The sequence below is a fragment of the Branchiostoma floridae genome, chromosome 11 (genome assembly GCF_000003815.2).
Source record: "Branchiostoma floridae strain S238N-H82 chromosome 11, Bfl_VNyyK, whole genome shotgun sequence".
Classification (NCBI taxonomy): domain Eukaryota; kingdom Metazoa; phylum Chordata; class Leptocardii; order Amphioxiformes; family Branchiostomatidae; genus Branchiostoma; species Branchiostoma floridae.
In genome coordinates, this window is record NC_049989.1 from 12617122 (window position 1) to 12629405 (window position 12284).

Consider the following 12284-nt stretch of genomic DNA (forward strand, 5'->3'; position numbering starts at 1 on the left):
ATTTATCTCATAGGGCCTTCACCTGGCTAATATCTATCGGGTTAAAGGTTACGGACTATCAGGCAGAACGAGAAAATCCACTTTACCTCGCCCGAGCCACCTTAATTGCACCGGTCATGTGGTACGTGAACAAAGGAACGTCTTATTCGGAATGTTGTTTTACTAACTTCTTCAAGAAGGTTATGTTTTTAGTGTTCGTGTGTATGTTTGTGTGTGTGTGTGTGTGTGTGTGTGTGTGTGTGTGTGTGTGTGTGTGTGTGTCCAATCACGATAAAGATCAAGAATACCTGGATGGGTAACGTTATGATAATTGGTATGTGAATGGGTCCCTCGATAGGTGACTTATATGCAAATGCACGAGCGTTTAACGTGTTTGTGACTGTTGAAAATTTGCCAAATACATGTACATGTATGTACTGAATACAGAGAATCGTGTCTTCCAATTCAAATCACATGCCATGGAAGTGGACCCTGCAAAAAAACCTGGGATGACACCGCCGCACAGAATTTCCAAAGAGAAGAAAACCTGACAATAACTCCCTAAGGCCCCCATTCCACTTGACGGCGCTCTGACGTAAGGCGCTCTGACGGCGATGGCATATTTGCCCCATCGCCGTGAGAGCGCCGCGATGGTAGAAAAAGCTGCTCTAGTGGAATCTCTACTGCGACGCCAGCGCGCTCTCAGTGCGACGGAAAACTCAAAAGTCAGCAATTTTTATGAGCTGCCAAAGACTTAAAAGATTACTCAACGAATTTCAGAGATAAAGAACGAAATTTCTTACGTTTTGTGTATTTTATTGTCCACTAACTCATACCTTTACGTCTTATACAGTTTTAAATGATAAAATGAAGGCTGTTAACAAATCCAATTTTGCTCACTGTACAGGGCTCATCGTGAGTCTAAGATAACGTATACGTTTGGCTTGCTGTTTAAAAAAATTAAATTTGCAATGTAACTTATTCAAAATAATATATGTAATATAAAATACTGAAACGATTTGATGTATTGAAAATAAGTCTTCCATAATCTCAATCTACAGGTTAAGAACATGAAAACTAAAATGTTATTCTGTTGACATTTGAAATTAAGTCAAGACATAATAAACCTTTTTGTTCTTGATTATTCCATCTCAGTTTATTCATTGTACATCATTTGTACTTTAAAAACATTTCTCCGAGTTCTTTTTCGCCAGTTTATGTTATATCTAATCTGGAGAAATCATGTGATACAAAACACTGAATAAAAGCATTGTGTGTGTAGTTATCTCTAGTTTGTATTACCCATGATTTTAATTAGGAAGTGACTCATGACACAAAAGTAAGATTTGACAAAAAAATTCATCAAAATATACTTCTTCAAGAATAAAGATTGTATGAACTATAGTTGAGAGCGCAGCGAGAGCGCGATGAGATCGCCGTCCCTGTGGAATGGGTCCTATCATTTACCATTGTTCAGCCATATTGGCGCTCTCCGCGCTCTCTCAGCGCTCTCATGGCGCTCTCACTGCGATCATTGTTGCATCGCCATCCTCGGCGCTCTCATGGCGATGGTATGGCAGGGCTCCATACCATCGCCGTGGTGACGGCGCTCTCGCGGCGATGGCACTCCCACCGCGCTCCCACGGCGCTCTCACCGCGCTCTCACCGCGCTCCCATGGCGACCATGGCGATTTCACCGCGCTCTCACCGCGATGGTCAAATTTGCCATCGCCGTGAGAGCGCCGCGAGAGCGCCGTCCCAGTGGAATGGGGGTATTAAGGCTAAACACGTGTAAACTGGGTCTCTGGCTTTACGTGCCTTTCAAGAGTAACGCTCCTGACCAAAGAAAAGTTCTTATTTTCACACGATCATGAGTAGAGTAAGAACTGACAAGTTTTGGGCCCGCTACGGCTCCGAACCCAGACTTTCGAACAACCCTAAACACTCGGCGAGATTGTCCCCTTTGACCTTTGTACTACGATGATCAGCTGTATCAATAAAAGACAACTTGTCGGACCAGTCCATTGATCTAATTGTTCAGGTGAGCTTAGCATCATCAAGCGTGTCGTGTAAGCCCAGGTAAGATCTCTGAGTGCTAGGAGATTATATTTCGAGGTTGGTGCCATAGTTACACAGACCAAAATGTCCAGAAAATGAACCAAACATCGTATAATGTCATGCAGTTGCACCATAACATCTTTCAGATGATGTAAGCCGAATTTTCAGAACGAAATGTACGGGGGCGTACCTATTGTTGTCCCATGCATATGCGCATAACAGCTGCGCGGTGAAACCACGTTAATTAATGGTTGATAAGCATCTAAAGTGAGCATCACAATAGTAGATACAGTGTTTTCGGTTTGAAAATGCAGCTGTCGACCAACAACACGCTAGTTCTTAGTGACTTAGTGGTTTCATTTAAATACCCATGGCTTATTCTTGATGATAGATTGTTGTGGAAAGAACATGTTGACAAACTCTACTCAAAGGTAACCCAACGAGTAGGTTTACTCAGACGTCTTAGACCTTGCTTCACTGTAAATATAGCTGACATGTTGTATAAAGCAATGGTACTCCCCCTTCTGGATTACTGTGACACCGTGTGGGATAGCTGCGGAGTGGGGAGACAACAACAACTCCAAGTGCTACAGAACCGGGTTTTCGGAAAACCCTGTCCAGTCCAGACAGGGAAATGGGGCGGAAAACCCTGTCCAGTCCGAAAAGAGGGTCTGCATAGGGGTTCCTGGCAATACTTAAAACTATTACTTCAGACAGCACTTACACTAAATTGATACACATAACTATAGAATCGGCAACATAATGAGTGACCCAAAGGTGCAATATGTATGCACACAAAGTCAGTTCTGTCAAATGCAAAGTACCCAATTAACACTTATCTGGTAGGACATGAGGAGGAGAGAATTACACCCATTGTCCATCAATTTCGGGTTGTTAATTAGTGGCAATACATTACAAAGACAGGCTTTGAAAGGTTTTCTTTAATGATCAGTGTGCAGCACTCATTTTGAGAGCTGGTCTGTTTAAATCCTGGTTTAATAGAATGACTGCGAAAGATTCCAATATCAACACTACTTTAGTACACAATGTTATAACATTACATATATTTTACAATGCCTTACAATAAAGCCGAGATGGCATTTTTCAAACCCTAGAGGCTTTAGAGGCAAGTTGTGAGCTATATAGAACTATGTATCATTTTAAAAATAAAGTGTTTTATTTTCAAAATTACACCATAAGGCTATTAATAGCACGTTCAGTCTCAAAGACTTAAAGAGAAGAAGTTTTTATATGACGCACAGAAGCAGCAATGATGGATGATTTTTGTTAAGTTATAATTTTTGTATGACATTGTGTCACACTTCACGTTGATGTTATTTCTGTGTTTAGCCATATTAAAGATAAAAAATGTTGTTGTATACTAGTAATTAGTAGCTTACAACGTATACCCCTATGCAGACCCTCTTTTCAGACTGGACAGGGTTTTCCGCATTCCGGACTGGACAGGTTTTTCCGAAAACCCCTGGGGTAGTTCTGCAACTCAACCTACAGTCCAGCAGTGTCCTCGACCTTCATGAGAAGCTCAGCTGGCAGTACCTCGCAGGGAGAAGGCGGGATCATGTGTGCATTATGGTTTACAAGTGTATCAATGCACCAGCATACCTATCATCCACCTTCTCTCACAACCATAACTTACACAATTACCAAACCAGACAGACATCACTCCTATACAAACCCTTTTTCAAGACCACAACAGGACAGCGTACATTTGCCTACAGAGGTGCTAAACACTTTAATTCACTACCAGCCTACATTAAGCAAGTTAGCTGAATTCATTCAAGTCAGCTTTGAAAGACCTAACATAGTCTCAGTACTGAGTAGTGACCTCTGACCTCCTAAAATGTTGACCTTGGTTCGGATTATGATTTTGATTTATCTGGTCTACTTTTCTCTCTGTAAGTTGTTTCTTTATTTCCATGTATGTATATGTGAAACTGGGCCCTATCGAAAACCAGTGTATTAGCACTGAATAGGCTACCCAGGTGTTTCAAAATAAACAAACAAACAAACAAGCAAACAGTGTATACGAGTGGTTAGTGCGCTCAGTCCCAAGAAAGAATAACCATGAAAGTAAAGAGTTTAAAACTGAAATTCATTCTAGAGGGACCAAAAAATGACAAAACAATGATTATGCTTAGGTCACATTTCAAAACCGAGACCAGGTCGGGCTGGTTGGCGAAACGAAAAATAGAATTGTGCATCAAGAAATCAATGATGCACAAATTGTGTATAGGATACGTACAGTCATGTCCATTTATATATGACATTTAATCTACTGCCCAATCACCTTCAAGTTCAAGGGTTGCCTACCTTACCTTATGTAACGTTACAGCTCAAAATGGCGGGAAAGCTAAGGACCACCGCTGCTGTCGTACTGCTGTCCCTGGCCGACGTTGCCGCCAACACCATCCTGTACATGAACGGTGCGGATCTCCACAAGTTCACGCACGACATCAGCTTCTTCAGCATCTTCACGTCTTTGTTGGACATTTGCATATTCGGGATGCTGAGAGGATGTGTGACGTTTGGAGCTGTCCTGTCCGTGCTGTTCAACGCCAGAGATGCTGTTCCAAGGCTCAAACTGTCAAGGTCGTGGGTCGGAGTCTTACCAGCTGCTATGTGTGCGTACAGTCTTGTCAAGATTTTGCTGTATTCAGAAAAAGAAGTCGAGTTTCCTCACAAGCCCTGGTTCTGGGTTGTCTTTGTAGGCAGCATCGTCGGATGTGTGGTGTTCTACCTAAACTGGACCTTACTGTCAAAAATCAGTACTCAGTCTTACAGAAGTATAAACTCGGAGGAAGGAACAGACGAGGAAAGGGAACGGTTGCTCGAGAGTGAAGTGGGCAGCAAATCGAACCTGCCATCGGTGAAGAAGCTGTTCTCTTATTCGAAGCCTGCTATACCGTACTTTCTTGCGGCGACGACTTTCCTGATTGGTGGCGCTGTAGGTAAGTATTATCAATTTCAGGTGCTAGTAATAGCGAGATATTAGAATTGAAAGCACAGCTACAGTACAGTAACAAACCACTGGGGGCTCAAAACTTAATCATTTCGCGGTTTAATCAAAACGTAATGCAAAATGTGAATACAGTCCATCCAGACATTCTAGAGTTGTGCTGGTCGTCTTCACACACATATATACAAACGCTATTGAAAGGAAAACCTTCTTTGCGAAAGTAATTATAGTGAATCCTCTCATGCAAGATATTACAAATAATGTTTAGGTGCACACCCGTAATGCAAAATGCGTGACCTCATCTTATTTTGATAGAATTATTAATATAATAAGTTTAATGAAAATTCTTGCCCTAGGGCTAATGGCAAGTTATTGAAAAAAGTCTCGAAACACAATTCATATGCACAAACGTTCTAGTGTACTTAACTGAACTTAACTTATCCAACACTAATTTGCCAATGGTGTACATTTACATATACATCCTGTATGACTACAGGTAGATGTGATCTACAGATCTGGTCTCATTGATGTATTACTCCGAGTGGGTACCCTAAAAGATATCCGAGCCAAAAAATAAACGGCTGCACGGACGCGTGTTTTTAGCGGTGAGAAATTCCCTTTTAGCCAGCGGAACTGATCTCAAAAGTTAGATTGGTGAAAGCTTGTTTGTAACTGAAGAAAATAGCAGGTAAAGTTTTGCAGCCGCGCGCTAGGTCGGAGGTACACAGTCGTGGGTTCTGAGTGGTGCGGTTGTACACTAGCAGCGAAAAAGAGCCTTTTGTGGGGATTGACTAATCGTAGTTTGTAATTGCTATAAAAAAAGTTCCTACGATTACTTTACGTTGGCATTTTTTCCCCACGATATAAGGTAAATGTGCTCGACATAGAATGAAAAATCTGCTCAAATTTCACGTAGCTTCATTATGAACGCGCCCATGTAAACCACGAATTTTAACATAGAAGTCTATGGGAAGAAGAAACTCATCAATGATACCATCTACAGTCAGTCTAAACTGGTCTCTGCCTAGGACATAAGAGTTTTCTTTTACACAACCACTTTTTCTCACCTTTCTGACGTTTATATGTCTGTTAGACATCTTTACCAGAGCTTCTAAGTGGAGTTCTGCTTCTCGCCGCTATAATTGTAGCCGATGTCCTATGATCTACCAGCCTGATTAAATTATTTTCGGATGTTCTCTACCCTCTAGGTGACATCTTCGTCCCCTACTACACCGGCCAGGTGATTGACGGGATAGCCAAAATACAAACGTCTCAGGACAAGTTCATCCACGCCATCATCGTCATGTCCCTTTTGAAGGCCTTGAGGTAAGTTGAACCCAGTAAAGTCCCTATCACACCCAGCCGACCACGCCCTCTCAACCTTCTCCAGACTATGGTTTGGAGTTCTCTCCCCCCAAAATAAGAAAAGTAGAGAGGGTGAAGAAACTGAAATCCCATATTTGTAAAGCTGAAGGGATACCCCTCATTCCCATACACGGCTATTCTGCTTCAGGTGTATTTCCTGGAAGAGACGGCCTCTCGACTTGAGGGTGCGCAGCCTCGAATTGAGACCCCAAACAAACTGGGGGGTGTACCGTTTAATATCGATATCATACTGGAAAATTGGCAGACGTGTCATCACATATAATATGTTGGGAATTTCGTAGAAAGTATATTAGGAATACGTGGCAATTTACCAGAAACATTGATAAAATCATGTTTGGGTCGCACATTTCCCAAATGCAGCTTTCATAGGACAGCCAATGAAATGAAAAAGTTTATTACTGTGTCTCCTCAAAAGTGTGCTTTGTGTTGTTCTGAAATTTGTAGTGCAGTCTGCTATGGCATGCGTAGTGGACTGTTCGAGATCACCAAAATAAAGCTGAACATTCGGATCCGAAACCTGCTGTTCCGGTCCATCACCCGTCAGGAGATCGGCTTCTTCGACACCATCAAAACTGGTAAAAGTTTACAGATGTCTGATTAATGAGTAATTCTGTCAACTCTGAACTGTACTTTCTGTTACTTCGTCAAGTCTGCCATTTGCGGTCATTGTCATTGATTTGCGGTCCACTGATTTTATGCTAATGTGTGTATGTATGTTTCTGAGATACATTGAAGGGTTGAAGTCTGCCATCACTCTTGATTTCCCTGTTCCCTTTCAGGTGAAATCACTTCTCGTCTCATCTCTGACACGACCACGACCACCACCACTCTCATCGACCATCTGAAGGTGTTCTGCGCCAGCATGATCCGGATGGTCGGCACTGTCATCTTCATGTTCAGGTTGTCATGGCGACTGTCAATCCTCGTCGCCATCTTGTTACCCGTCATGGCCGTCATCATGAAAGTCTACGGAGACTACTTAAAGGTGGAGCAACAGTTCAATGATTTCGTGATTGCCTTAGGTTAAATCATATTTAGGCTATAAGTCATATTTCCAAACCAGGCCCGGCTGGGATGTTTATGAATGCAAAAAAATAGAAATGTAAACGTATAAATGCACACGAATAATGCCCATGACTATTCTCTTTACGTCTCTTGTAGTTTGGTGTCTTTTTTTGTCATACTTTTCGTTCCTCAAAGCTGCCCGGCCGGGCCACAGTTTGGAAATGAGACGTAGCTATAGGTCTCACATGGAGAATCCGCGAATTGACCTACGCCTCCATGAAATACTCACAGTTTCTCGTACTTCTTTGGTTAACTTTTAGCTCAATAGATTTATGCTTGTACAAGTGACAATGCTTGTACAAGCTTGGTCGACTGACAAGTGGGGCCATGTGGCACAATTGCAGGGCGCTTGGCTCAGAAGTCATAGGTCCTGGGTTCAACTCCTATCATGCTACCGGTACCGATCTTGGGCTCTTAAGAAAGGCATTTTATACGACTTTCCTTATTCAAGATGTAAAATTGGGTACCTGACGTCGGTTGGGAGGAGGGGATGACTAGTGCAGAAGGAGAAGAATGTTATCGGCCTTCCAATGCCGTGCCCTGCATGGACACGGTGGATAATAACACACTCCCAATGGTTACATCCTCTGACTCTACGGTAAACGTGACTATTATATTGAAACTATATGACTGCATAAACACAAATAGAAAGATAAAAGACTCTGTCTAGCCATGGATTAGTTTGAGCCTCTTCCATTGACCTCATGACCTGCCATGTCTTCCCACACACATCCTATCATTGTATCACTTGGTCCAAGTGTTAAATCCATTTTTAGGCATTCGGTACGTCCTATCAATGATTCCAGATTTTGTGTACGCATTATACTTTAAAGGTCTTTTAAATGTTTAATAACACAGAAAGTGGCCGTTGACATCCAGACGTCCTTTGCCAGAGCCAACGAGGTTGCGGACGAGACGTGCTCCAACATGAGGACGGTCCGAAGCTTTGCAAACGAGGACATGGAGTGCGAGAGATACAGGTGAATGGCACCTTAATTTAGCTAATGTTGGGCAAGAATATGCAATAAAGATCATTGTCATTATTAACAGGCGTTCAGCGTGGACACATCACACACACGAACGCACAAAGCATTCATTATTCGGTCACCTTCACAAATGGTCATTGCTTCGATCGTCCCCGGCCTCTTTTAGCAACTAATATCCCTTCAGAGACAACCAACCAATACTACATGGGCGCACACACACACACACACACACACACACACACACACACACACACACACACACACACACACACACACACACACACACTGATTTCCATCTATTACGTAAATTAGTTAACACATATAACCAAAAAAGATCAACTCTAACTCGACTTATTATTAACTGCGCAGCAACCGGCTTAAAGATACCTACAAGCTGTACATCAAGAAAGCCTTGCTAGAAGGGAGTCTCAATACGATTGAACATGTGAGTTTGAAACATTCTTGTACCATATAATGTACCTTTTTATATACCCGTCATAGTGTACATAATTGGAGGAATTATAGACAGGTTTTCTTTTCCAACATATAACGATACCAGTAAACAAGAACAGCTTCAAATACGTTTCATGGTCCCTTGTAGTGCAGCCCTATGTGTCAGTGATACTAGTATCCTGGTACATTTTGTATGGCATGCGGGGTAAATAGTCTGAGCGCGAAAGAAAACCCCTTATTCTCTGAAGGCGCAACTCAAGCTATAACTGGGCTTTGGGGCGAATGCCACACAGTGGACCAACTGCCAGACAAATTTCTGATTCCTGTTGCAATAGCTAGAATAGAGGCAGCTGTAAGTTACGGTGATATACAATGTATGATGTGTTGCACACTAGTGTCTACCATGTAAACTGTTAAGGAGACAACCCTTAACAATTGTTTTTACTGCATTCAAGCTGTTCGGCCTTGCCCTGTTTGTGTTGACCTTGTACTACGGCGGCCATCTTGTCATGACCCGTAAGATGACAGGAGGGACCTTGGTGTCCTTTTTCTTGTACCTGAACCGCCTCAAGACATCATTGGAAGTAAGTTTGAGCCACTCTCTTTCTTATGTGACGAAGATTTTCCGTGTGTCTGGTTGTTTGTGTTCTTGTATATTCGTCTGGATGTTTGTGTTCGCTTGTCTTGAATACGATGTCAGTAGTGTGTCAGACTTGCAGGAGTGACAGGAAGTACTGTTCATTCATGGTAGAACCGAAGTCGTTAAACGTTTATCGGACACTCAAGTTCATGGGGTCAACGGACGAGACTATCAATTCAAGAGGGGGTATTGCTCTTTTGGTCTGCTTGTATTTTCGTTTTTTATTCTTTTCCATTTGCTAATCATGTTCACTGTAGGATGGCAGGAAGTGGTCAATATGGATACGTGCACTCTTAATCAAAACAGTATTCAATCAAAACCTAATAATAGATTCGTTCACATCTAACAGAAACTGGTGGTTGAAGTATATGCACAATTGATGTTGGCGGCGGGAGCATCCAAAAAGCTCGTCGAATACATAGACCTTGATCCGGGAACAAAGCACGACAACGTGCTGGCACCTGCGAGACTGGAAGGAAACATCGAGTTCAGAGATGTGTCGTTTGCCTACCCGTCCAGAAAGAACGTGCAAGTTTTAAAGGTGGTGTATTGTTCTTATTTCTTGACTTTCTTTGTATTCATATTTCGTATCTTGAGTTGGCTAAAGATCTCCTTGGCATTATAACTGTCCCCATACATGTGTGTATATCAAAAGTCGCAAATCAACGCCCCGCCTCCCCCCCCCCCCCCAAAAAAAAGACACACCACGGTGCTCGTAGAAGGCCTGCAAAGGGACTGAGAAAACCAAGGCAATATCAGGGCTTTATACATTATCTTTGTTATTTTCTGCGCCAGGATCTCTCCTTCAAGGTGTCTCCAGGCGAAGTTGTTGCCCTGGTCGGCCCAAGCGGCAGCGGAAAGAGCACCTGCTTCAATCTACTGGAACACTTCTATGAGACCATGTCAGGCCAGGTGCTGCTAGATGGTAACCCCATCATGGCGTATGATCACAAGTTTCTACATCGAATGGTGAGGTCTATGAAGAATATACAATCCCTGATTTATTTTCACTACAGTATCATAGTCTCAGCGAATGCGTTATAAATTATCACCTCCGAACTGAAAATTAACAATCTAGGAGTAAGGAAATTGGACGGCTAACCTGTAATTGGTGATTTTAGGTAGCGTTGGTTGGACAAGAACCGGTGCTGTTTGCCCGCTCCATCAAGGACAACATCTCCTATGCCCTGGACAACTGCAGCTTGGAGGAGGTGCAGCGCGTTGCCAGGCAGGCCAACGCCCATCAGTTCATCACGGAGCTGCCCGAGGGGTACGAGACGGAGACTGGGGAGAAGGGGATGCAGCTGTCCGGGGGGCAGAAGCAGAGGGTGGCGATCGCCCGGGCGCTGATCAGGAAACCAGCGGTGCTACTACTGGATGAGGCCACTAGTGCTTTAGATGCTGAGAGTGAGCAAACGGTGAGCCGCCTAATTTACGTCAAACAGTTCAAAAGCCTTAAACGTTCCGAGCACTTAGGACAAGATGAGGGCTTTCATATCGAATCCGTTACAAGGAAGTTTAGTATTTGAATGCCATCGCAGACGGAAAACAGGGGGTTTCATTCAATTGTTAGACTGTTACGCCTTTAACTGCGTATATATAATCACGTGCACATTACTAAGAAAGCCTTTATTGCATTGAATATTAATATATTGTAGGTTTCATTTTGCCTAATGAAACAAACTCTTCAATCTAATTCTTCTGAAATCTGTATTACAAAAATGCAGTAGTACAACACTGAAATGAAGGACTTTTTGTTCTAGGTCCAGCAGGCTATCGAAAACCTGCACGGGCACACGGTCATCGTGATCGCCCACCGCCTGAGCACCGTGGAGAAGGCTGACCGCATCATCGTCATCGACAAGGGGACCGTGGTGGAGCAGGGGCGGCACGGGGAGCTGATGCAGCAGGACGGGCTGTACGCAAAGATGGCGAGGCGACAGTTGTTAGGACTGGACAAGCCTGGATAATGCTTAGCCTAGTAGATCCTACGGCAGCATAACATAGTATCAAAAGCTGGCAGAAGAGTGAAGCCGGCCTAGGAGTGTGTTTGGCTCCGGTATCATTATCGTCTGGTAGCTTAACACACTCGGCTGCACTCCTCTGCCAGCTTTTGATACTATGCTACCGTAGGATCTGCTTAGAAATTAGGATAATGCTACGGACAGTCATTTTCAAAGGAGCATCTTTCGGGAACGGAAAGTATAATAATTCAATAGACAACGAAATATGCAGAACGTACATGTAAAACAAGTAAAGTCATTAACATAATTTCTATTTTTCGTGTCCCAAAACATCCCGACCGGGCTCCGCTTGAAAATGTGACCGTTGCAATGACACCCCTTTCTACCAGAGACTGATCATGAGATGAGGAGCTCCTAGCGACCGGTAATATGCTGTCACAAAGCATGAAAATCAATCGACCGACCAGCCTGTGAGGTCTAAATGACATTTTTGGCAGTACACCCGGTGTTCTTTTGAGCGGTCGATTTATTTTGAGGGAGCAGACTTTCAGGTGAAAAACGCCTTCAAGCCTTAGGCGATTCTACTACCCTCTGGAGATCAACAAATACGGTCGAAGTTTCGTCATTTTTGTGACAGGTCGCTCAACGACTTTCATAGACAAAATTCGGATCTTTCACGTTAACGCGTTTTAAATTAACTTTCACATCATCCACCATGTCCCAAATTATCATAAAGTAAGGGGTAAAAACATCAGATGCGGGTCTGTCAGCAATCG

At 43.1% G+C, this 12284-nt stretch overlaps 2 protein-coding genes across 4 annotated transcripts in view; one reads left to right on the forward strand and one right to left on the reverse strand.

Moving 5' to 3' along the window:
- Positions 1-395, reverse strand: part of LOC118426229 (ATP-binding cassette sub-family B member 9-like) — a gene marked incomplete at its 3' end in the record, with an annotated part of 9701 nt that extends 9306 nt beyond the window's left edge. The window contains exon 1 of the mRNA XM_035835497.1: positions 87-395. The remainder of the gene's footprint in view (positions 1-86) is intronic.
- A 1401-nt stretch (positions 396-1796) lies between these two features.
- Positions 1797-12131, forward strand: LOC118425257 (ATP-binding cassette sub-family B member 9-like). 3 transcript variants are annotated; one of them, XM_035834033.1, is made up of 12 exons: positions 1797-2058; positions 4391-5006; positions 6223-6340; positions 6845-6975; positions 7180-7385; positions 8324-8445; positions 8821-8896; positions 9360-9488; positions 9894-10085; positions 10340-10513; positions 10666-10962; positions 11308-12131. In XM_035834033.1, exons 2-12 carry the CDS (start codon positions 4397-4399, stop codon positions 11512-11514), a joined length of 2262 nt encoding a protein of 753 aa, XP_035689926.1. In that variant the 5' UTR covers positions 1797-2058; positions 4391-4396; the 3' UTR covers positions 11515-12131. The 3 variants fall into 3 exon arrangements, with proteins under 3 accessions (XP_035689926.1, XP_035689927.1, XP_035689925.1); XM_035834034.1 differs by lacking the exon at positions 4391-5006 and having other exon boundaries at positions 1801-2058; XM_035834032.1 differs by lacking the exon at positions 1797-2058 and having other exon boundaries at positions 4022-5006.
- The last annotated feature ends 153 nt before the right edge of the window (positions 12132-12284 follow it).